The sequence below is a fragment of the Equus quagga genome, chromosome 17, assembly GCF_021613505.1.
Source record: "Equus quagga isolate Etosha38 chromosome 17, UCLA_HA_Equagga_1.0, whole genome shotgun sequence".
NCBI classification, from domain to species: domain Eukaryota; kingdom Metazoa; phylum Chordata; class Mammalia; order Perissodactyla; family Equidae; genus Equus; species Equus quagga.
In genome coordinates, this window is record NC_060283.1 from 9,101,509 (window position 1) to 9,122,754 (window position 21,246).

Genomic DNA, 21,246 nt, shown 5'->3' on the forward strand with positions numbered 1-21,246 from the left:
GGGACAGATGCAAGGGACATTTTCTGCCTGGTTGTGCCCTACCATTTCCTGGGAGGCAGGTCTCCAGGTCCCGTCTCAGGAGGGACTGGGCGGGGGAAGTTGGTCTCCCGGAGAAGGTGTTCTGCTCACACAGCAGCACCTCTCTTAATGACTATTCTCAGCTCCAAGCCCTCAGACCGTCAGCTCAGAGATGACCCTGGGCCCTCAGGACTCAGAGCAGACCTCTCCCAGACTCCCCCTTAGGCGAACCTGCCTGGACCCCCCCCTCCCACCATTCGTCTGTCCGGCCAGCGGCCCCGCTAGGCTCAGCCACACCACCACCCCAGCCTTTGCTGAGGCAGCCCTTCGAGGAAAGATGAGCTTGGTGGGTCCACAGCACCCTCCCTGTCGGTGCCATTAATCCTCAAAAGGGAGTCAAACATTAACCCGGGAAGCAGCTTATGCCTTATATAAGCCCCCCTGGGGAAGGTACAAACACAGCTTGTTGGAGCTGAGCTGCCCAACTACAACAGCTGCCAGACCCTGGGACCGAGCAAGGGCTTCAGGCACATCGACCACTAGGCCCATCGGAGGGAGACGGACTCAGCTACCAGGTGAGGAGGGATGGAAGCTCCCCTAGCCCCAGCCCCCAGGGAGCCCTGGGAAGCCCCCAAGGCCAGACCCCGCTTCCTCATGGTGACTGGCCAAGTCCCTTATGCCCTTTGGAACCTGCTTGGGTTCTTTCTGCTGCCTCAGTATGGTGGGTCCAGCCGCAGAGGGGAGAGCCAAAAGCCAGGAGGCTCTGGGCTTGGGGAGACCTTCCCAACAGGCAGCCTGGGTTCTGCTAACCCTGTGCGTCTGCTTGAGGCAACCAGGGACCTCCCCCACCTACCCCTGCCATCTGTCCTGTGTGGCCAACATCCAAGTCTGGGCTCCTTGGTCCCAGCTATGTGGCCTGCACTGCCCCATGCATGCAGTATGTGTGACCAGCCTGTCTGAGCACACGGATATTCACACCTGCAAGTCCACACACCCAAGCTCACACAGCTGTGCCCTTCACTCCAGCCTAAGTATACACATCCCTGTGGACACACACCACACCCGTGATCCCACATCTATACATGCAGCTAGGTACATCCTCATGTATCCACAAGTAAATCTGCTGAGCCCCACATCCTTGCGCATTTATACATGCACCGTTCCACACACTTGTTTCACACCTATGCACATGCTCCCACATCGCACACATGTACACATACCTCTCTCTGGCCTGATGCTCGCCCGCAGCTCTGGCTCGTCTTGCCTGGCGCCATGACCTTCTCCGAGCTTATCGATCGCGTGGGCAGCAAGGGCCCCTTCCAGTTGCTGCACGTGGTCCTGCTAGGCCTCCCTGTCTTCGGCATAGCCAACCACAACCTGCTGCAGATCTTCACAGCTTCCACCCCCGAGCACCACTGTCGCCCGCCTCCCAATGCCTCTGCAGGGCCCTGGGTGCTCCCCATGGGCCTGAATGGGAAGCCTGAGACGTGCCTCCGTTTCGTGTATCCATCCAACGCCAGCCTGCCCAACGACACCCAGGGGGCCACGGAGCCCTGCCTGGATGGCTGGGCCTACGTCAGCACCAGGGACTCCATTGTGACTGAGGTACGCCCTGAGGCAACCCTTCTGCCTCCACTCCCTCGCCCTGCAGCACACATGGACGGGACAGCGGGCTGGGGCCTAGTCTCCTTAGAACCCAGGGACAGGGCACTGGGCAGACAGAGAGGAAGCAGCTGGGTGCAGATGCACACCCACCAAGGGTTTGGTCTCTTCATACTCAGAGTGCAAGCATGTCCTCAACAATCAGCCCATCTGGGACTGGCACAGTGCTAAGCTCTGGGGATACGAAAATGCTCCGCCCCTGCTCCTACAGGGTCCACAGCCTAGTGAGGGTGACATCAATTAATGAGAGTGCCACACAAAGAAATGCGAAATTACAATGTCAAAGTAGTTAGGACTGTGACCTTAGACTATGGCCCACCCCCCGGGCAGGGTGTAGGGGCACGGTGGGGGGCGGGGGGGGGCAGCCTTGGAGGAAGCTTGCCTAAAGAAGTGACCCGGGAGCTGAGTTCAGAATGTGCAGCAAGAGTTAACCAGGCAATGATAGAAAGCAGGAAAATTCCATCCTGTGCAAAGGCCCCAAGGTGAGAGGGAGTGTGGAGGAGGGACTGGCCAGAGGGAGGGTTGAAACACGCCTGAGCAGACCAGAAAACATCTCATCCACTCCCGCAGTCACTTGGAGGTTCACCTCCCATTCATTCATGCCTTCATTGATTCGCTGACTCTTCCACCTGTCATCTCTGGGAATTACAGAGTTAAATCAGACTCTTGAGTGAATGACAAGCCAGTCGGGAGATCACGGTGGGATGAAGAGGACGAAATGGGAATTGGCATTTATTGAGGGCTTCCAAATGGCCAGGCACATTTTGGTGTTGTGCAGACATTGGCTCCCACAATTTGATTCCCACAGCGATATTCTGTTGAAGGTGATTTTATCTCCTCTTACAGATCAAAAAACTAAGACTCAGAGAAGGGAAGCGAAGGTCCAGTGCCGCACAGCTGATCAGTTTCAGAACTGGAATTTAAAGCTCAAGCCCTAAGAGGCATGGGGGACAAGTGTTTATGGCAGTCCAAGAGAGGGAGGAGCCATCGGATGCTAGGGAGCCTTCCTGGAGGAGGTGGCATCTGAGCAGTGAGCAGAGGCATTGTTTTCATTCTCCCCTCGAGGACCATGCATCAGTTGAGGGCAGGAGCTTGCTTTTGCCTCATTAGAAGAGCCACAGTTCAAACTCTTTACCCGGTGCCAGTCCTGCACTGGGCATACTATGTGCACAGGCTCCTGGAATCCCAGAAGTTGGCATCCCAGCGAAGGAAGTAGTAGTATCTCCAGTTCACAAACAAAGAAACTGAGGCTCAGCCTCGTTCCACGACTTTTCCAGGATTACATATGTTTAGGACCTGGAAAAGGCAGGATTTGAATCCAGGACCATCTATAAGATGCTCTAAGATTGTTATTCACTTGTTTAGTGAATATTTATTTACATATAAAGTGCTTACTATGTGCCAGGCACTGTCGTAAGTGCTTTATAAATATTAACACTTTTAACCTTCCTGACAACACCATAAGCCTGTTTTTTTCAGATGGGGAAACCGAGGCACAGACAGGTTAAGGAGCTTGATCAAGGTCACATCGCTAATAAGCAGCAGATGGAGGATCTGAACACAGGCACCTGGTCCCAGAGCCCTACTCCTCACCATTACATTTGCTGACTCTTATATCCCCTAGATTATATTTCCTCCCTGTCATATGTGATTTTTCTCCCCAGCACCAGGCACAGTGCCTCCAGTATCCCACAAACATTTATTGACAGCTACATGCACGGTGTTGAGGACACAGAGTCAAAGAACCCACGAGCCCACCTGCCCTCCAGAGCTCCCCTCTGGTAAAGAGACAGACCCACCCTTCAGGATTACAGGCAGGGCAGTGGGATGTGCAAGCTTCCTGAGGCAGGGATTTTTCAGCTGCTTTGCTATATCCCCAGCAGCTGGAACAGTGCCTGGCACAGAGGAGGCGCTCTGTGAAATAAATATTTGTGGAATGAATGGATATGAGCTTTATAAACTCAGAGCACTCTGGGAGCCCAGAGGAGCAGCAGCTAACTAGCCTGGAGGGGGCACCCAGGAGGGCCTGTGAGAGTCAGCAACCCCTGCGCTGCGTGTGAGGAGGGGCGAGAGTTAGCGAGCAGGCTGAAGAGGGCAACTGCGCCCCAGGCGGAAGGACCAGTGTGTGGAGTCAAATGCACAGAAGAGAGCAAGACAGTCAGTGTTGCAAGAGACAGAGGAAGGCTGCAGGGGTATGGAGGCTGCCAGACATGGGGCTGGAGCGGACAACAGGACATCTTGGCTTGGATGCTAAGGCCAAAGTGTGGCCTCTGCCCTGAGGGCGACAGGGAGCTATCGAAGGTGCTAAGCAGGAGAGTGGCATGCTCAGGTCACCTTCTAAGGATGGTCACTGTGACTGCAGGGTGGAGAGTGGCTTGTGGAGCGTTTTAGTCCTATGGCAGAGACACCAATTAGCAGGTTGCCACAGGGAGCCAAGACTAAGGTGACAATTGGAAAGGACAATCAGAAGAGGTTCCAGAGAGGTTAGGGAGTCAGAATCTACGGGACTAGGGAACTGAGTGGACGTGGGGAGTGAGGGACAGGGAGGGAGCCGAAGATGCCTCAATACCTGTAAATAAGTTTCCAAATGTATGGGTGGCTTGCTGTACATCTGGTCCCCGGGAGGATGGAGAGGAGGAATAAAAGCTACCACCCACCTCCTCCAAAAACACAGAACCTAGCCGAAGAAACAAAAACCCTATAGGGAGCAACTAAATAATAATCGTTACTGCGTGCCTACCCCGTGCCAGATGGTTCTAAGCACTTTGCTCATATTAACTTATTTAATCCTCACAACAGCCCTCCAAGGTTAGCACCTTGATTATCCCATTTTCACAGATGAGGAGACTGAGGGCACAGGTCACCAGCCCAAGGCACCCCATTTCATAAGTAGTAGAGTTGAGAGGTAAACACAGGCAGCCACACTCCAGAGCCCCCGACCCAGGATCCGTAAGACTGACTGTGCGCCCTGCAGCCCCAAGGAGGCCATTGTTCTTGGATCTGCCTCCCTCACTGGCAGCGGCCCCTGCAGGGCAAGGAAGGTGTCTCTCCCACCCATCTCTATCATCTCAGGGCCAAGCGCATAGTGAGTGCTCAGTTAATGCTGAATGAAGGCCATGCCCCTCAGAGTCCAGCAGGAGGTACGGGGGCATTGCTGACTGCTGGCAAGTAGCTTCCCGTCCAGGGCGCACCTCGGGATCCAGGGAGCCTGGCCAAAAGCAGAGTTTGCAGGTCTAGTACCTGGTCAAGCATCAGTTCACATCTGTGCTAACCAAGGTCCCAGTCACAGTTCCAGCGGTTGGGGCTGTGTGAACCTGCATCCCAGCCTCAGGGGACTGCACCCTTCTCCAGGTTGAGGCTAGTGCAGGCTGGCGCCCTGAGGACCCTCAGCTGTAAGAGCCCATAGGAGGGGGTCTCTGCACAGCCAGGGATGTGTCAGTGGCCAGACCCATGTGGGCACTGGTACCAGTACAGCAGGGGCGGACGCCTCTGATTTTTCTGTTTGTGGTTCAGTCCATGGCAAATCCGTGCCCCGTCTGCTCGGGGTAGAGTGGAGTCGGGTTCCAGTCCCCCGCATGGTGGAGGTGGAGCAGCGGCTGGGCATTAGCTGGGGGTGGGTCTCTAGGGCAGAGGCAGGGCACTGGGTGCGCCGGCCCTGATGGGGAGGGTGGTAATGAGGACGGCAGCATGTGGCAACCAGCTCGGTCCAGGTGACCCTGGTTAGTAGACGCAAGCAGCCATCCCCCACGTGGGATGGTGAGCCGGGGTCAAGTAGCAGAGTTCACATCCTGACTCTGCCATTTACTAGGGATGTCACAACCCCAGAAGCATCGGTTTCCTCAACTGTGAAATGGAGTGACGGAGCAAGTGTGAAGAGGAAAGGAGATCATGCAAGGACAGTGTTAGCGCAGGCCCTGGCCCCCACAGAGCGTTCAAGAGATGCTGGCTGCCACTGTTGTCATTGTTATTGTTATTGTTATTAATAGAGATGTCCTGAGAACTAAGGGATTAGCCCCACCAGAAGAGTAGGCGGACCCTCAGTAAAGTTGGATTCAGCTTCTCCCAGCCCACCTAGGCCCCACAGCTTTGCCTCACTCCGTGGCCCCACCCTGGCCCTCCTCTGGGGGAAACAGCACTGGCCTGAGTGTGGGTCCCAGCTCCTCCCCCACAGTCGGTGACCTGGCAACTCGCCTCCCCTCTCCACTTCAGTCCTCTCATCTGTAGAATGGGATGATGAAGAGCTTCTCTCCTAGAGGGGAGAGTGTGGGAGGACTATGCTGATGCGAGAGTGAGCACAGCACAGGGTCCGGCCTTCAGCGCAGGGAGCTCCCCTCCCCCTCTGACCCCCTAAGCTCTCCTGGCAGAGGTGACCACACATTCCTTTCTCTGGGTTCAGCAGAGACAAGGTCGGAATTTTTCAGAAGGAGCTTTAAGAGGAAACAAAGGCCTTTCTTTGAAGTCTGGAAAGTGTGAGGGGCATGGATTGTGGGCTCTGGGTTCCCTGGAGAGGAGCCGTAGCCCACAGCTCCCATACCACTGAACCTCAGCCCTGTGGGTGCCCAGCTGGGTCCTGGGACCCAGGGGCTCCTGAAACCCAACCCCCCGGCCTCAGAGGCCTGAGCCTGGCCCTGAGTGAGCAGGCCCTTCCCTCTACGGCCCCTGGGATGCCTCTCTGGGCTTTGAGCCTTCCTGTCCTGTCTCCAGGCCACGAGAATCCTGTGCCCCCACATAGGTCCCTGGAGGTCCCTGGTCAGCTGCTGGAAGAGCAGAACCTGCCCAGTGGGTCCTTCTGGAAGCAGGTCTCTACCCTGGGGAGGTTCCCCTGTAGAGTCTCTGGCCTTCCTCCACCTCCACCCCCAAATCTCCAGGCTGCCCACCTCCCAGACCACATGTCCATCTCTTGTCTCCAACTCTACTCCTGCTTCATGTCCCCATTTGCTCACCCTCAACCCTGTCCTGGGCACCCCTCCTATCATCTCCCCTCTCCTGGCCTCTACTCTGACTCCTGGGTAAGGAGCAGGGAGCCCCACCCCAGCCACATTTCTGGCCCAGCCTGACCCCAGTGACAACCTTCACCTAGAAAGCCTGACCATGTGTGCGAGAGGGTCCTGGCTCCATCCTGTGGGCTCTCCAGGGTCAGGAACTGAGTCAGTGAGTACCTAATCTGTACAGGGCCCTGGCCTGGTGCTGTGCAATCCTTCTCTCATGATCCCACAAATCAAGCACTGCAAATACCATCCCCATCCAGAAGGTTCCCCTCCCAGCCATGACAGTGAGGTCAAGCTTTTATCGGAAGTGGGACAAGGAGTACTGACTCTGGAATCCATGCCCTTTCTACGGCATCACATGTCCCTGTGAGCACAGGCCCTACAACGCCTGTGACAGTAATGGTAAAACAGCTACCGTGTACAGACATACAGTACACTTAACAACGGGGACACATTCTGAGAAATGTGTTGTCAGGCGATTTCGCCATTGTGCAAACATCATAGAGTACACTTACACAAACCTAGATGGTGTAGCCTACTATACACCTAGACTATATGGTACTAATCTTATGGGACCACCATCCTATATATGGTCTGTCATTGACCAAAACATTGTCATGTAGTGCATGGCCATATTGAGTGTCAATTGTTTACCAGGTATAAGCTGGGTGCTTTTCATTCTTTATGCTCTTTTATAATCCTGAGAAGCAAGTACTAGTATGACCCCCATACTATAGATGAAGAGAGTGAGCAACAGAGAGGTTAAGTAACACAGAGAGGTTAAGTAACTAGCCCAGGAACACACAGCTACTCAGTGGCAGAGCTGGAGACTCATGCCCTTTTGACCCTCCCCAGGTCCCTGGCTTATCCTCTCTGATCCTTGTGCTCCAGCACAGGTTCCAACGGGGCCTCGAGAGTACACAGGGGCTGCAGCAAGTTCTGACCTTGCTTACCTAAAATACTCCCAGGCCAGAGAAGGTTGTCTCCCTTGCTCTTGCTCTGGGGGGTTTGGACCATATGCAGGGTCCCCTGGCAGAGTCAGCCCCACACACACACAGAGCAGGGCCCCCATACTGCTGATCGTGGTCTTGATCACAAATGGTTTGCACTGACCTTTTATGGCTCGCCTTCTGCTTTACCCTCTGAGGGGCCTCCTGGTCTATTACCTTGCTGCCGCTCCAGCTCCTAAGCTTGTCTCTCACCCTTTGGACCTGATGTCAGATCAGCCCACCTGGCTCTGGTCCAGGCTCCCTCTTCGACCACAGTTCCAGCCCATCCTGGGAGACTTGTCTTACAGCGGCTCACAGCAACAGCTCCCACGTACTGAGTCTTCCTCTGGTTCCCTCATTGCCATGCTCTTCTATTTCCATCCCCTTCCCATCACCACCTACCAAGCCAGCAGTTACTCCAAACAAACAGGAACCACACAGTGTGTTCGTTTCCTAGGGCTTCCATTACAAAGTACCACAAACCGGGTGGCTTTCAACAGAAATATATTGTCTCACAGTTCTGGAGGCTAGAAGTTCAAAATCAAGGAGGAGGCAGGCTCTCTCCCAAGGCTCTAGGGAAGAACCCTTTCTTGCCTCTTCCAGTTTCCAGTGGTTGCCCGCAATCCTCAGCATTCCTTGGTTTATAGATGCATCCCTCCAGCCTCTGCCTCCATTGTCACATGGTATTCTCCCAATGTGTCTCTCTCTTCTCTTCTTATATAAACACCAGTCGTATTGGATTAAGGGCCCATACCTACCCCAGTATGACCTCATCTTAACTAATGACATCTGAAACAACCTTATTTTCAAATAAGGTCACATTCTGAGGTACTGAGAGTTAGGACTTCGAACTATCCTTTGGGGGGACCCAATTCAACCCATAACAGTCGCACATCCTAGCTCTGAGCTCCATGGATTTGGGCTGATCTGCAGGGCAACCATGGCCGCATTTTTATCATCGGCTCTAATGAGTCTCATTAACCATGAAATCTCTAGGAGCAACTTAGAGTGCAATTCAGGGACAAGATTTTTTTGATATCTAACCACAAAGCACTCCTCCTTCTGAGCTTCTAAACCTCATTTTACTATCCCCTAGCAGACAATTGGCCATGGAAGTTTTTTCCAGTCTGATGGTAAAGGAGGAACACTTCCTTCCTTCTCACTGACATGTGATTATGGATTCGATGCACATAGCCTAGCCACTCTCCATCCTGACATGCGCTCACTCTGGCCAAGTGAGGCAGTCATCCACATAGCGTTTGGAGTGTGGACCCTAAGACCTCTCATTTAGACGTCAACCTATCTCTAACCCCTAAGGCTCTCCATCTCTCTGTTCTTCCTGCGCAATGTTCACTCACCAATTCCACAAGTATTTACTGAGTATCTACTATGTGCTGGGCACTGTTCTAGGCAATGGAAGCACAGGAGAGAAGGAAACAGACTAAAAGCCTTGCCCTCATCAAGATGACATTCTTGGAGGAGAAATGAAAAAAAATAGAAAAATATGCAGTATGTCTGATGGTATAAGTGCTAGAGAGAAAATAGAGTAAAGGGATAGAGACTGTTGGGATTACAATAAATAGGGTGGTCAAGGAAATTCTCATTGAAAAGATAATTTTCTGGTAGAAACTGGCTTGTGACGGTTATTCTAAAGTCTACACCATCACAAGTACTGTGGTAGAACCCAAGACCCAGGAGATCTGGTCTCGGACAGTGGAGCAGGACAACTTTAAACTAATCCAAGTCGATCTGACATTGCCTGATTTCTTATGGCACCAAATAACATGGGGGTTGGGGAAAAAAATGAGATTTCCATTTGCAACTTCTGGTGGGATGTATCAGGATCAGCTAGGTTGCCATAATAAAGAGTCAATAACAATTCAATGGCTTCAAGGACATAGAAGTGGTTCTTTATCTCGTGCAATAGTTCCAAGGCAAGCATTTCGGGCTGATGGGTGGCTCTGCTCCATAGTGTCATTCAGGGACCCAGACTGACAGCAGCTCTGCCATCTTCAACACATGGTTTCCAGAGTTGTTTTAGTTGTCACCATTCCCACCAACAGGAAGGCAGAAAACATGCAAGTCCAGGCCAGGGATTCCCTCTGAATCAAATGAGGTGGCAGTAGCATACATTTCTTCCACTCACATTTCTTGTCAAGAAATATATGAGGGCTGACCCAGGGGCATAGTGGTTAAGTTCACGTGCTCTGCTTCAGCAGCCTGGGATTCATGGATTCAGATCCTGAAAATGAGCCTACACACTGCTCAACAGGCCATGCTGTGGTGATGTCCCACATACAAAATAGAGGAAGATGGGCACAGATATTAGCTCAGGGCCAATCTTCTTCAGCAAAAAAAAAAAAAAAAAAAACTAAGAAGAAGAAAGAAATATATGGCCCCACCTCGCTACAGGGTCACCTGGGAAATGTGGGAATTAATTTAGGTGGACAGTATGCCTTTACTTTAGACTTTCCTAAAGGGGCTTTCTACAACATGCCACAAAGTACCAGAAGTTTCTCTGGATACCCACCGGCATACTCCTCCTCAATCTCTGCACTTCCTCGTTTACCCTTTTCCCTTCCCCTGCCTCCACACACACACACCATACAGCCTTCCTTCTGTGCCAGAAGAGCCCGCTGGGTTTTCTGGCCATGCTGGGCCACTTTAAGACAGCTGGAGGACCCAGAGTCTTCATCCACTCCCATCCCCCTTCACTTCCAACAGAGAAAAGTGGAAAAATCTCCCTGGGATGTGTGGTTCTTCCCCCACGCTGCTTTACTTCCAAAACATTCTTGAGGGGCATTTCTGGTGAATAAAATTCTCCACTTCATTACACAAGTAATTCAGGGTAGTTGGACAAAGGGTGCATGTTGGGGATTAGCAGGAGATTAGGCCAGACAGGTAGGCAGAGGCCAGAGCATGAGGGCTTTGTAAATCTGTGTTAATAGAGCTTTATGCTTACCTAAAGGGCAAGAGGAAAATAGTGAGGGCTTTAGGCAAGACAGGAACCTGACTTGAGCTGTGTTTTAGAAAGCCACTAAGGTTACCAGAGAAAGAATGGATAGCAGAGAATGAGATAAAAGACTGGAAGGAAGCCCATCAGAAGATTGTTGCAGTAATCCCCTCTGGGCCTCAATTTTCTTCACCTGTAAAATGGAGATGATAGTAGTGTTATATCATAAGATCGTGGTGAGGATTGAAGAAGTTAAGACCTGAAAAGCGCTTACTTAGAATGGAACCTGGTGCACAGTAAGCCCTCAATAAATATCGGGTGTTATTCTTAATCCAAGCGCAAATGGTGAGGCCTGCACTAAGATAGTAGTAGTGGAAATAGAAGAATGCAGATTCAAGAAATATTAAAAAGTTAGAAACTGGAGGATCAAGTGATGGTGAAGTGGGAAGAGAGGAGTCAAAGAGAGTTACCAGTCACTGAGATCCAGACCTCACAGGGGGTGGGATGACAAGTCTCGTGGACTCTGAGATGTCCATGTGACATCATCCAGGTGGAGTTTTCAAGTAGGCAGCTGAATCTACTGGTCTCAAGTCCAGAAGAGAGATTGGGCTGGAGATGTGGATTTGGAGTCTTCATTATAAAATAGTAATCAGAGCCATAGGAGCAGATGGCATTTCCTGGTGAAAGTGGAAGTAAACAGTGGAAGACCCAACAACAGCCCTAGGGAAACTTTAAGACGCAGAGAGAAAGAAGCCCATGGAGGAGAAGGAGGGGTGGCAAAGGGAGGGAGGAAGACCAGGTAGAGGGAGAGGTCAGCAGTGTTGAGAGCTGCCAAAGGTCAAGTCAGGTCAAGCTACTGAAGGTTCCACTGGACTTAGTGAAAAAGACGTCTTCAACAGCTTTGGTGAGTGCAGACTCAGTGGAGTGGTGGGGGGCAGAAGTGAGAAACGAGTGGGAGATGAGGACAGGATGATAGCAAGTATAGCTACTCATCCAAGAGATTTGGCTTTGAAGAGAAGGGAGAAATGAAGCCAAGATGGAGGGGAAAGAGGTTCTAAGAGGGGGAGATTTGAGTGCATGCAAATGCTGATGAGGAGGAGTTAGGAGAGAGTGAGAGAGAGAGAGAGATGAAGACTCGGGGTGGAGGGAGGAGGCAACAGTGAGCAATGTCCCTGTGGAGGAAAGGGGGTGTAGGCTGAGGGATTGACCTCAGACATGTGAGGTGGGAAGGAGACAAGCAGGGAGTCATACAGTACAGGCAAGCTTGGAGCAGATGGGGGAGGAGGTTGGGGACAGACCTAGATGTGACAGCTAAGCAGACTTTGTAAGCCATAGGACAGGGCACATATGCTGGAGGGATGTTGTCATTGCACAACCACAAGTCAGGAACATAAGGAGCCACTGGCAAACCCGAGGAGCCCCAAGCTAGACTGCAAGGGGAAACGGCGTTTGGGAGTAGGTGCCAGGCTTGGGGAAGTCAAGTAGGGGAAGTCATATGCTGGGAGAGTGAGCGAGCACATGTGAGGGTGCAGGCTGAACGTGACTGAGAAGGCCAGTCTGGACTGAGCTGGGCTGGCGCTACCTTTCTCTTATGCAGTGGGACTTGGTGTGCAACTCCAACAAACTGAAGGAGATGGCCCAGTCTATCTTCATGGCGGGCATACTGGTTGGGGGGATCTTGCTGGGAGACCTGTCAGACAGGTGAGACTCTGGGGCTTCCCAGGGGAGGCACAAGCCAATGGAGACACCCTCCCACTCTGTTCTGCCCACGCACCTCCAAAGAGGCAAAGAGCTGGGGGAGGAGGAGAGGACCTGTGTGGCCTTGGGCAAGTCCCAATCCCTTTCTGGGCCACAGCCTTCTCTCTGTCCCAAAGCCCTTGCAACTTGAGTCTTCCAGCCTCCCCAGACCCAGGAGGCGAAAGCCTCAAGGTTTTCAGACTCAGTGTAGTGGTTGTGTGGCAGTGGAGGTGGGGGGGATGGACTGTTTAGAGACAGATGGTCCTTTGACCCCTCCTCGGGCAGGCAAGCTGGGGGTGGAGGAGATCACTCATTAACTCAAACCTCTAATTGCAAACTTGTCCAAAAAAATAGCAATTACCAGCAAGGCTCTGTCGGGGAGGGAGTTACATGCCCCCCCTGGCCCTTTGGAAGGTGGGGGGCCCAGCCCTTTGCCCTGAGGCCTGCAGAGTCATTCGTCTTGGCTGGCTTATGGGCTAACCCACCCCTCTTCTCCTCTGAGCTGCAGATTTGGCCGCAAGCCCATCCTGACCTGCTCCTACTTTCTGCTGGCGGCCAGTGGCTCGGGCGCAGCCTTCAGCCCCACCCTCGCCTCCTACATGGTCTTCCGCTTCCTGTGTGGCTTCAGCATCTCAGGCATTTCCCTGAGCACCGTGATCTTGAGTGAGCCACAGGGGGAGGATGCCAGGGAGCAAGAGCTTGGGGAGCATCAGCCTGGAGCCGGGAGAGTGGGGTCTGGGCCTGGCTCAACCACAGGCTCCCTGTGACCTTGGTCAAGCAAGGTGCTGCCCCTCTCAGGACCTCAGAGGCCCCCTCTGAACATAACAACAATAAGCGTAATAGCAGCTCTTGATACTGAGGACTCCCCTGGGCCTGGCACTCTGCTAGGTACATGATATCATTCAGTCCATGGACACAAGTGATATATTACCCCCATTATATAGATGAGGAAATTGAGGCAAAATAGGGAAATCACTTCCCACTGGAGAGGCAGTCAAGAGCATGGGCTCCCAAGTCAGAAAGGCTTAAATTTGAGTCCTATCATCTTGAGCCTCACTCACAACATCTGTAAAATAGGGTGATGAGCCCTTAGGATCAGAGTCAGATAAAGTAGCCAGGGAGGAGCAGGAGCTGGTGCCCCTTCACTGGGAGGTGCCCATGGCCCAGCAGATCATAATCTTGCCCTTGGTCTCCTCTTGCAGGTGTCGAGTGGATGTCCACCCAGCTACGGGCCATCACGTCAACTTCACTAGGCTACTTCTACACCATTGGCCAGTTTATTCTGCCCGGTCTGGCCTACGCCATCCCCCAGTGGCGCTGGCTACAGTTAACCGTGTCCATTCCCTTCTTTGCCTTCTTCGCTGCATCCTGGTATGTGGCCCTCGCCTCCTCTTCACCTCCCTCCTTAGGCCCTCCAGGACCAATCAAGAGGAGCCCATGCCTGACCAGGCTGGCTGACTCTGTCCCAGGACACCTCTGTCCCAGAGGCAGGGAGGAGGCATGACGTGCACAAAAGCGCACTGCAGGAGGGAGCAGGTGACTGGGGGGCATTCAGGGACTACCTGCAGCGGAAGAAAGGGTAAGTTGGGGTGAACGGGATGGGGCCAGGCTGTGGAGAGCACAGAAAGCCAAGGAGGCCTCAGCTTCACGTGGAGGAAGAGAGAGAAGGCCTTTGAAGATGTCTGTGGGGCTGAAAGCCCTGACCAAGCTTCCATTTGTGACACGAGAGCACAGACGGACAGAGCCACGTGGGTGGGGATGGGAGACAGAAGGGAGGGGACTGTGTGAGCAGGAGGAGTCTGGGGGACAAGTCTGAGAGGCATTTTGAAGGAAAAATCCAGAGTTTGGCGACTTCTGGATTTGAGGTCTAAAGGAAAGGAAAGATCAAACCTGAGGACCTGGAAGGATCAAGTTGTCTGGGTCAGAGACCCCGAGCGGGTCAAGAGATCATTATCAGCACATCAAACCTGAGGATGCATTGAAGACAGGAAACCAGGCTCCAGAAGGTAGTTGGAGCCAAAGAACAGGAGATAATGAACGAGCTCAGGAAAAGAAATGAAGCCTTAGAGCACTGAACTATGTTCAAGGCTGTTCTGGACATCAGCCTACATCATCCCCATCCTCGTGGCATCTCTGTGAAGGGGGCATTATTATTTCCGTTTTACAGATGAGGAAACCGAGGCTCACGGAAGTGAAGCAATCCCCCAAGGTTACACAAAAAGACGCAGAACTGGGCTGGGACCTCCGTTTGCAAATGAGAATAGAAGGTCCTCGAGGGGATGGGCAATCCCGCAGTGAGAGGGATGGTCAGAGAGTCCAGGAGAGGGCTGGGGAAAGTCCACAGCCTAAGATGGAGCAGAGAAGGAGCAGAGAATATGGAGGCGAAATAAGGGCAGCCGGTCAGCAGGGTACAGTGGAGAGCTCAGGCCACTTCATTGTGTGACTTGAGACAAGCCCCACCCACTCTGAGCCTCAAGATTTTTCTAGGCAAAATGGAGATAATAATGCCTGTCACCCAGAGTTACTTGTGCCTGGTCCACAGGAAGCCTCACTAATTGGAAGCCATTGTTGTCATTATTCTCAGTGAGAGGAGGATACAGCCCAGGTCCTGGTTATGGTGGTTGAAAGGAAGTCCCACTGATAATCTTGGAGAGAGCAGGCTGGGAAGACTGTCGGGGCAGAAACAAGACCACGAGGGTGGGTAGCAATGAGCCCAGGAGACCATCACTATCAGCTGGGTCAAAGGTCTGAGGCCAAGTGACCAATGCCCACTCCTCTGAGGGCCTTGCTGGATCCAGGTCCTGGGTGCCTGTGGGGGCCACAGCCAGAGCTGACCCCACCTTGGACCAGACTTTTCCAAACTTCACTCCTTTCTCCCCTCACCTCTGCCTCCTCCATTCCTCTTCTCCTAGTGACCCTCAGGGACTGCTCAGGGCAAACCAATCTCAAAAGTACAGCCTGGGGGTGGGGGAGAGTGAGGTTGACTGTCCACTTGCCAATCCCAAGACCCCATGCTGTGCTCGCAACCCCCAGCAGAGTTAGTCCTTTGCAAGGAAAATCAAAGCATCCTCAAACTCATTCCCTAGGCCACAACTTTAATCTTAGCCTCCTTCCCAAGCTGCCCGGGGACTGCAGCCCTGCCCTTCTTCATCCAGGACCTGGAATGCAACCCAAGGAAGGCTAGGGAGGTGGACATGCAGGACCCTCCAGCTTTCCACCCTCAAACATGCTGCCCCTTCCCCAGGCCCCACCTGATTGGCCTAGGGCCCAAGGCTCCTGGCTAAGGAAGATACCCAGTGATAACAAGCAGCCCAGGTTAGGAGCAGAGGAAAGGCTCTTCTGGAAGGGGAAGAAGAGAATGCCAGAATTTGTGCTGGCTGCAGGCAGCCCAGGTGCAAAGCTTGGCCAAGTTTAAATTCCATGAAATTTGCAGTAAGGTAGCTCAGGTCTCTGGGCCTCCTACCCCTGGCCCTGGCTGTTGATGCTCTTCCAGGCCCTCAAAAGGGCTTTTGGCATGGGGGGAGCCACTGTGACTTGATTCTGGCCCCCAGGTGGGTACCAGAATCCTTACGCTGGATGATCCTGTCTGGAAAGTCCCCGAAGGCCCTGAAGATACTCCGGTGGGTGGCTACCTTCAATGGCAGGAAGGAGGAAGGAGAAAAACTCAGCCTGGAGGTAGGGGCTGAGAGGGATTGTAGTCTGGGACAGGGACCTGGGCTCTGCTCTCGGGCTGTCCTGTCCTCTTGCCTCTGTCTCCCCTGCTCACAAGCCAACATCACCTCTGATGCCCTAAGCAAGCTCCTCTAGAGGCCTGCACCTCCCTCTTTTTTTCCTCTTGCCCCCTAGCTGGTCACTAACGGCACTTCTCCCCTTCCTCTACCCCAAGGAGATCAAACTCAACATGCAGAAGGAGATCACCCTGGCCAAGGTCAAGTACAGCAGAGCTGTCCTGTTCCGGATTCCCATCCTGCGCCGTATGACCCTCTGTCTCTCCCTGGCCTGGTAACCCCCCACCCCTCCCTGCCCACACCCCAGTATGTCCACCAGGCAGGGGGGTAAACAAAGCCTCCAGCAGGCTCACCAGAAAGCAAGGCTAAGGGCATCTGCATGAGGAGTCAAGAGATCTCCTTCCCTGGACCTCCCCAACCCCAGAAATCTCCTGCATCCCTGCCCCATACCCCGGGTCCTGCCATAGGGGTCTGCTTCCCTCTGGGGTCACACCCATCCCACCCACAGGGCAAATGCTCCAAACCCCTTCACCACCTCACACCCCTGTCACAGCAGTTTCCCCATGTTGTGCCTCTCTGTCACTGCCCCCCACTTGTTCAGCTCTGCCCTCTTGGACCCCACAGAGCAATGCTGGCCCTCAGGGCTTCAGACTTGAAAACAGAAATCATGTTTCTCCTGAGTCTTCTCTTCTGTCTTGACATTCCATCAATTTCAGTGAAGGACATCCGTCAAAGTCCTCCAAAGCCCTTACTGTGACCTGTTTCTGAGGCCCTTCTCCATCCTGGCCATCCCCATGTGAATAGGATCCAATTTGTCCAGAACTCTTGAAAAGGAATTCCACAGTTCTGAGAGAGGAAGGGGAGGCATCTGACCCAAGAGCACAGCTGAACTTTCACCTCCCCCATTCTGGATGTTAAACTATTACCCAGCCTAGAGAGATCATTCACTGCCTCCCTTGGTCTCCAAGAGTCCCTCCAGTCCTGATATTCTCTAGAGTCAACTACCTGGCATCTTTGCCACCACACCCTAGACCACACCTGTGTCAGACATAACCAGTCAATCTCAGCACTTTCTCACTGAACCCAGACACAGTCTCAGAGACCTCAAAATGGCATTCAAACAGCCCCAGCAATCAGTTGCAGTTGGGACAAGAAATGAAACCATTCCTCATCCTGGTGATCCAATGACCAGTGTGAGGAGAGAACCCAGCCTGGCTGCTGGTGCTAAGCCATCCCTCTCTGCCCCTCAGGTTTGCCACCGGCTTTGCCTACTACAGTTTGGCTATGGGTGTAGAAGAATTTGGAGTCAACCTCTACATCCTCCAGCTCATCTTTGGTGGGGTTGACATCCCAGCCAAGCTCATCACCTTTCTCTCCATAAGCTATCTGGGCCGGCACACCACTCAGGCCATCACTCTGCTCCTGGCAGGAGGGTCCATCCTGGCTCTCATCTTTGTGCCCTTGGGTGAGAAGCTGGGGCTACCCCAGAACCCTCTGAAAGAGGCTGACCCCCTCAGACCAACATGTCCATGGGCATCACGGGCTGCCATAGGCTGGGAAGTGGGGTACCAGGGACTCCAGATCTGCTGACTCAGCCTGTAATTCACTGTGTCACCTTGAGCAGATCCCCGCACTCTCTGGGACCCAGGTCTCTCATCTAGAGAATAAGTTGGTCTAGATGATATGAAAGCTCCTTTCCAGATCTGACTGGTACCAGGCAAAGTATGGTGGTGTCTGGACAGTATGAGGAATTGCTCAAGGACTGGGCAAGGCCTAAATGACATCACTGGAGAAGACGAGCTGAGATGAGGAAACAACAGAGCCCAGTGCTCAAGGAAGACCCCACAGCCTACTCCACCACGACCTTGGAAAAACCATTTTTCTTTTATATAGATGTTTATATCTTGATACACCTGTACCCTTTCAAAGGAACTTGAGATATTTTAGGACAGGAATATACACAACGAAATATAAATGAGAATGAGGAATCAGAGCCAGGGAAAAACAGAAATGCAGCAGGATACAAGCCTGCAAAGCACTAGGAATAGTGGAGCATCTATTACTCAGCTTTAAGTTTGGATTTGAGCTTTCCAGCAGCCAAAGCAAAAAGGGAGACAAGGTCTGCTGAGGAGTGAGAACACTCAGGTGCTCCTGAGCCCCAAGGCTCTCTGCATTTTCTTCCCTCTGCAGACTCGAGGACCCTGAGGACAGTTCTGGCTGTGTTTGGGAAGGGATGCCTGTCCAGCTCCTTCAGCTGCCTCTTCCTCTACACGAGCGAGCTATTTCCCACTGTCATCCGGTAGGTGCTGGGCCTGTGGCTGGTCCAGCCAAAGGACACGGGGTCAAGTGGAATTGTGGCATCCTCCTGCTCCCTGCCCAGAAGCCCAGAGTTGTCCTTTAAGAAAACCACACATGGGCTGCCAATCCCTGCTCTGAACTCTCCCAGGCAAACAGGCATGGGCGTAAGTAACATGTGGACCCGCGTGGGAAGCATGATGGCCCCGCTGGTGAAAATCACAGGGGAGGTGAAGCCTTTCATCCCCAATGTCATCTTTGGGACCGCCGCCATTGTGGGAGGCAGTGCCGCCCTCTTTCTACCTGAGACCCGCAATCGGCCCTTGCCAGAGACTATTGAAGACTTGGAAAGCTGGTCAGTCCCCCTGCTTCTGTCCCCATCAGTGCTCCTCCTTGGTCCAGGTCCAGGGCTTTTCCTGAGTTCTCTTTCTGTAGGTTCCTGCCCGAAAAGGAGTCAAAGCAGGAGGTGGAAGCAGAAAAGGCATCCCAGATGATCCCCCTGAAGCCTTGTGGACCCGGCCTGAGCCCCAGTTGAGGGCAACAGAACGCCCCTTCCCTGCCCTCCAGAGACTAATCTCAGCCAGGTCCCTGCCTGCCTCTAGGCTCCCTGGGCACCCTCCAGGGTGCAGGGGGTCTGGGCAGGTCCATGCTCCTGGGACAAAGTCTTCTGAGAGCTTAGTGAAAACATGTCCACCACCACCACCAGAGCCCCCAGCCCAGCCCTGGCCAGATCAAAGGTTTGGCCACAGGCCTTGCCATAACCCCCGCCTCTTGCCCTCATCCGCCCTGCAGCCCAGGCCCTTCCACACTGGTCACCTTCCCACATTGTTCCAGTCCCCTTCCCTTGAGGGCCCCTGGGTCTCCTGGCTCAATCCTAACAAAGACAGCTTCCCCTTCTTGCCCCTCACTCCTTTCTTCAATGGGAAGTTTCAATAAACAACAATGAAGGACTCAAGTCATGCTGCTCAGGAATGGAGGTGGAGAAGGGGGCAGGCCACCATGTGGATGTGTGAGCTGCACATCCATCCAGCCGTACTTGCATGGATGTGCACACAGGTACATGCAAGCTGGGCTGATGTGAACACGTGCGTGCATGTGTGATATGCTGAGGTGTGTATACACCAAGCCTGTGTGTCTGCGCAGGCTGCTATAGCATGTTGCCACAGACCGGGTCAGTTAAACAACAAACATTTCTTCCTCACAGTTCTGGCGGCTGGGAAGTCCAAGATCAAGGTGCTGGTAGACTCAATTCCTGGGGGGGCCCGCTTTCTGGCTTGCAAGTGGCTACCTTCTCACTGTGCCTTTACATGGTGGAGAGAGCAAAAGGAAGCAAGCTTTCTGGTGTCTCTTCTTATAAAGACACTAATCCCATCATGAAGGCCCACTCTTGTGACCTCATCTAACCCTAATTACCTTCCAAACACCCCATCTCCAATTACCATCACTTCGGAAGTATGAGCTTCAACGTGAATTTGGGCAGGGACACAACGCAGTCCATAGCAAGGCCCGTGCTTGGAAATACCACGTGTGTATCTACATGTCCCAGTGTGTGTGTGAGCAGATGACTGGACAAGCCCACAGTGGCTGCAGACAGAAGCCAAGCTCCTCCAATCTCAATCCCCCTCCCCTGCAAGCCCCAAGTTTCTGATCCATGCCGCAGCCCCACGCCAACCGGATGGCGTTGTCTCCTACTTAACTGAGAAGACTGCAGCCATAGCTGAACACTGCCAATGTCTGCTACCATGTTTCAAGTTCCCTCCAATCACAGCAGAAGATCCAGTCCTCCCACTGGGGCTCTGCATCCTACCTTTGCTGCCAGCAGCCAGCCCCTTTCCCCCTTGGTTCTCTGCCCATTCCCTCTTTCCTGGCTCCTTCCGAACACCAGTTAAATAAGCTCAGGTCTGTCCTGTCTTAACAAAAACCGGAACAAACAAACAAACCCTCCTTAGATGCCATATCTCCCTTCAGGGACCATATACTATCTCTTTCTCCCATTTGCAGCCAGACTTCATAAAGGAGCTGTCTTACTCTATACTTTATGACCTCTCACATCTCCCCACTGCACCCTAGCTCCCACCCCTTGCCCGAAACGTCTTTCACCAAGGACACTCATCACCCTCTGTGCTGAATCCAGAGGTCATTTTTCATCCCTCCTCTAACTCGGCCTCTCAGCAGATTTGGTTTTATTGGCCACGCCCTCCTCCCTTGATTTCTGGGATGCCGCATGCTTGCAGCTCCCCCAACACACTGGCTTCTTCTTCTCAGGCTCCTCTGGGGTTTCCTGTTAATGCTGCAGTGGCCACTTTGCCTGGCCTGCCCCCATGCCTTCCTCAAGGGTCTACATCTCCAGAACCTGCTGAGTGAAGTTACATGACCTACACCTCCGATCATGACTGATGGACCAGAGGGCCCTCCTGATCCAAATCTTGTCAATCACCTGTTCCCTTCTGGGCTGGGATTTGAGTCATGGAGTTTCTAGTTCATCTCTTGGTCCTTGTCCTGGGAAGGCAAGTTAGCATGAGGGTGGGCTGGCCCACATGCAAAGAGAACAAGAAAGCCAGTTGCAGAGAAAGAATAAAACAGGTGCACAGAGAAAAGGAGAACAAGAGACAACATGAGTCCAGATAAAAATTGCTGGAGAGAATATTTGCATTGATTCTTAATGGATTCTAGGTCCTAGCACCTCATCACCCCTGGATGTACTTTCTGACACTGGGTTCTATTAAATACCCTGAGTTCTCTGAATAAATTCCATTTTTGTTTAAGCTAAACTCAAGGGTTTCTGTGCCTCATAACCAAACAATTCCAAAAGCAGCTCCTCTTCCTCCGTCATCTCTTAAACATTAACTTTCCTCAGACATCCTTCCTAGGACCTC

The 21,246-nt window shown here is 52.8% G+C and overlaps 1 protein-coding gene across 1 annotated transcript; it reads left to right on the top strand.

The window, feature by feature from the left end:
• The first annotated feature begins 480 nt into the window (after window positions 1-480).
• Window positions 481-19,325, top strand: SLC22A8 (solute carrier family 22 member 8). The gene is made up of 11 exons (XM_046643061.1): window positions 481-593; window positions 1,267-1,623; window positions 12,208-12,311; window positions 12,856-13,010; window positions 13,550-13,718; window positions 15,899-16,022; window positions 16,234-16,349; window positions 17,326-17,540; window positions 18,266-18,374; window positions 18,522-18,725; window positions 18,806-19,325. The coding sequence occupies exons 2-11, from the start codon at window positions 1,291-1,293 to the stop codon at window positions 18,903-18,905; spliced, it is 1,629 nt and encodes a 542-aa protein (XP_046499017.1). The 5' UTR covers window positions 481-593; window positions 1,267-1,290; the 3' UTR covers window positions 18,906-19,325.
• The last annotated feature ends 1,921 nt before the right edge of the window (window positions 19,326-21,246 follow it).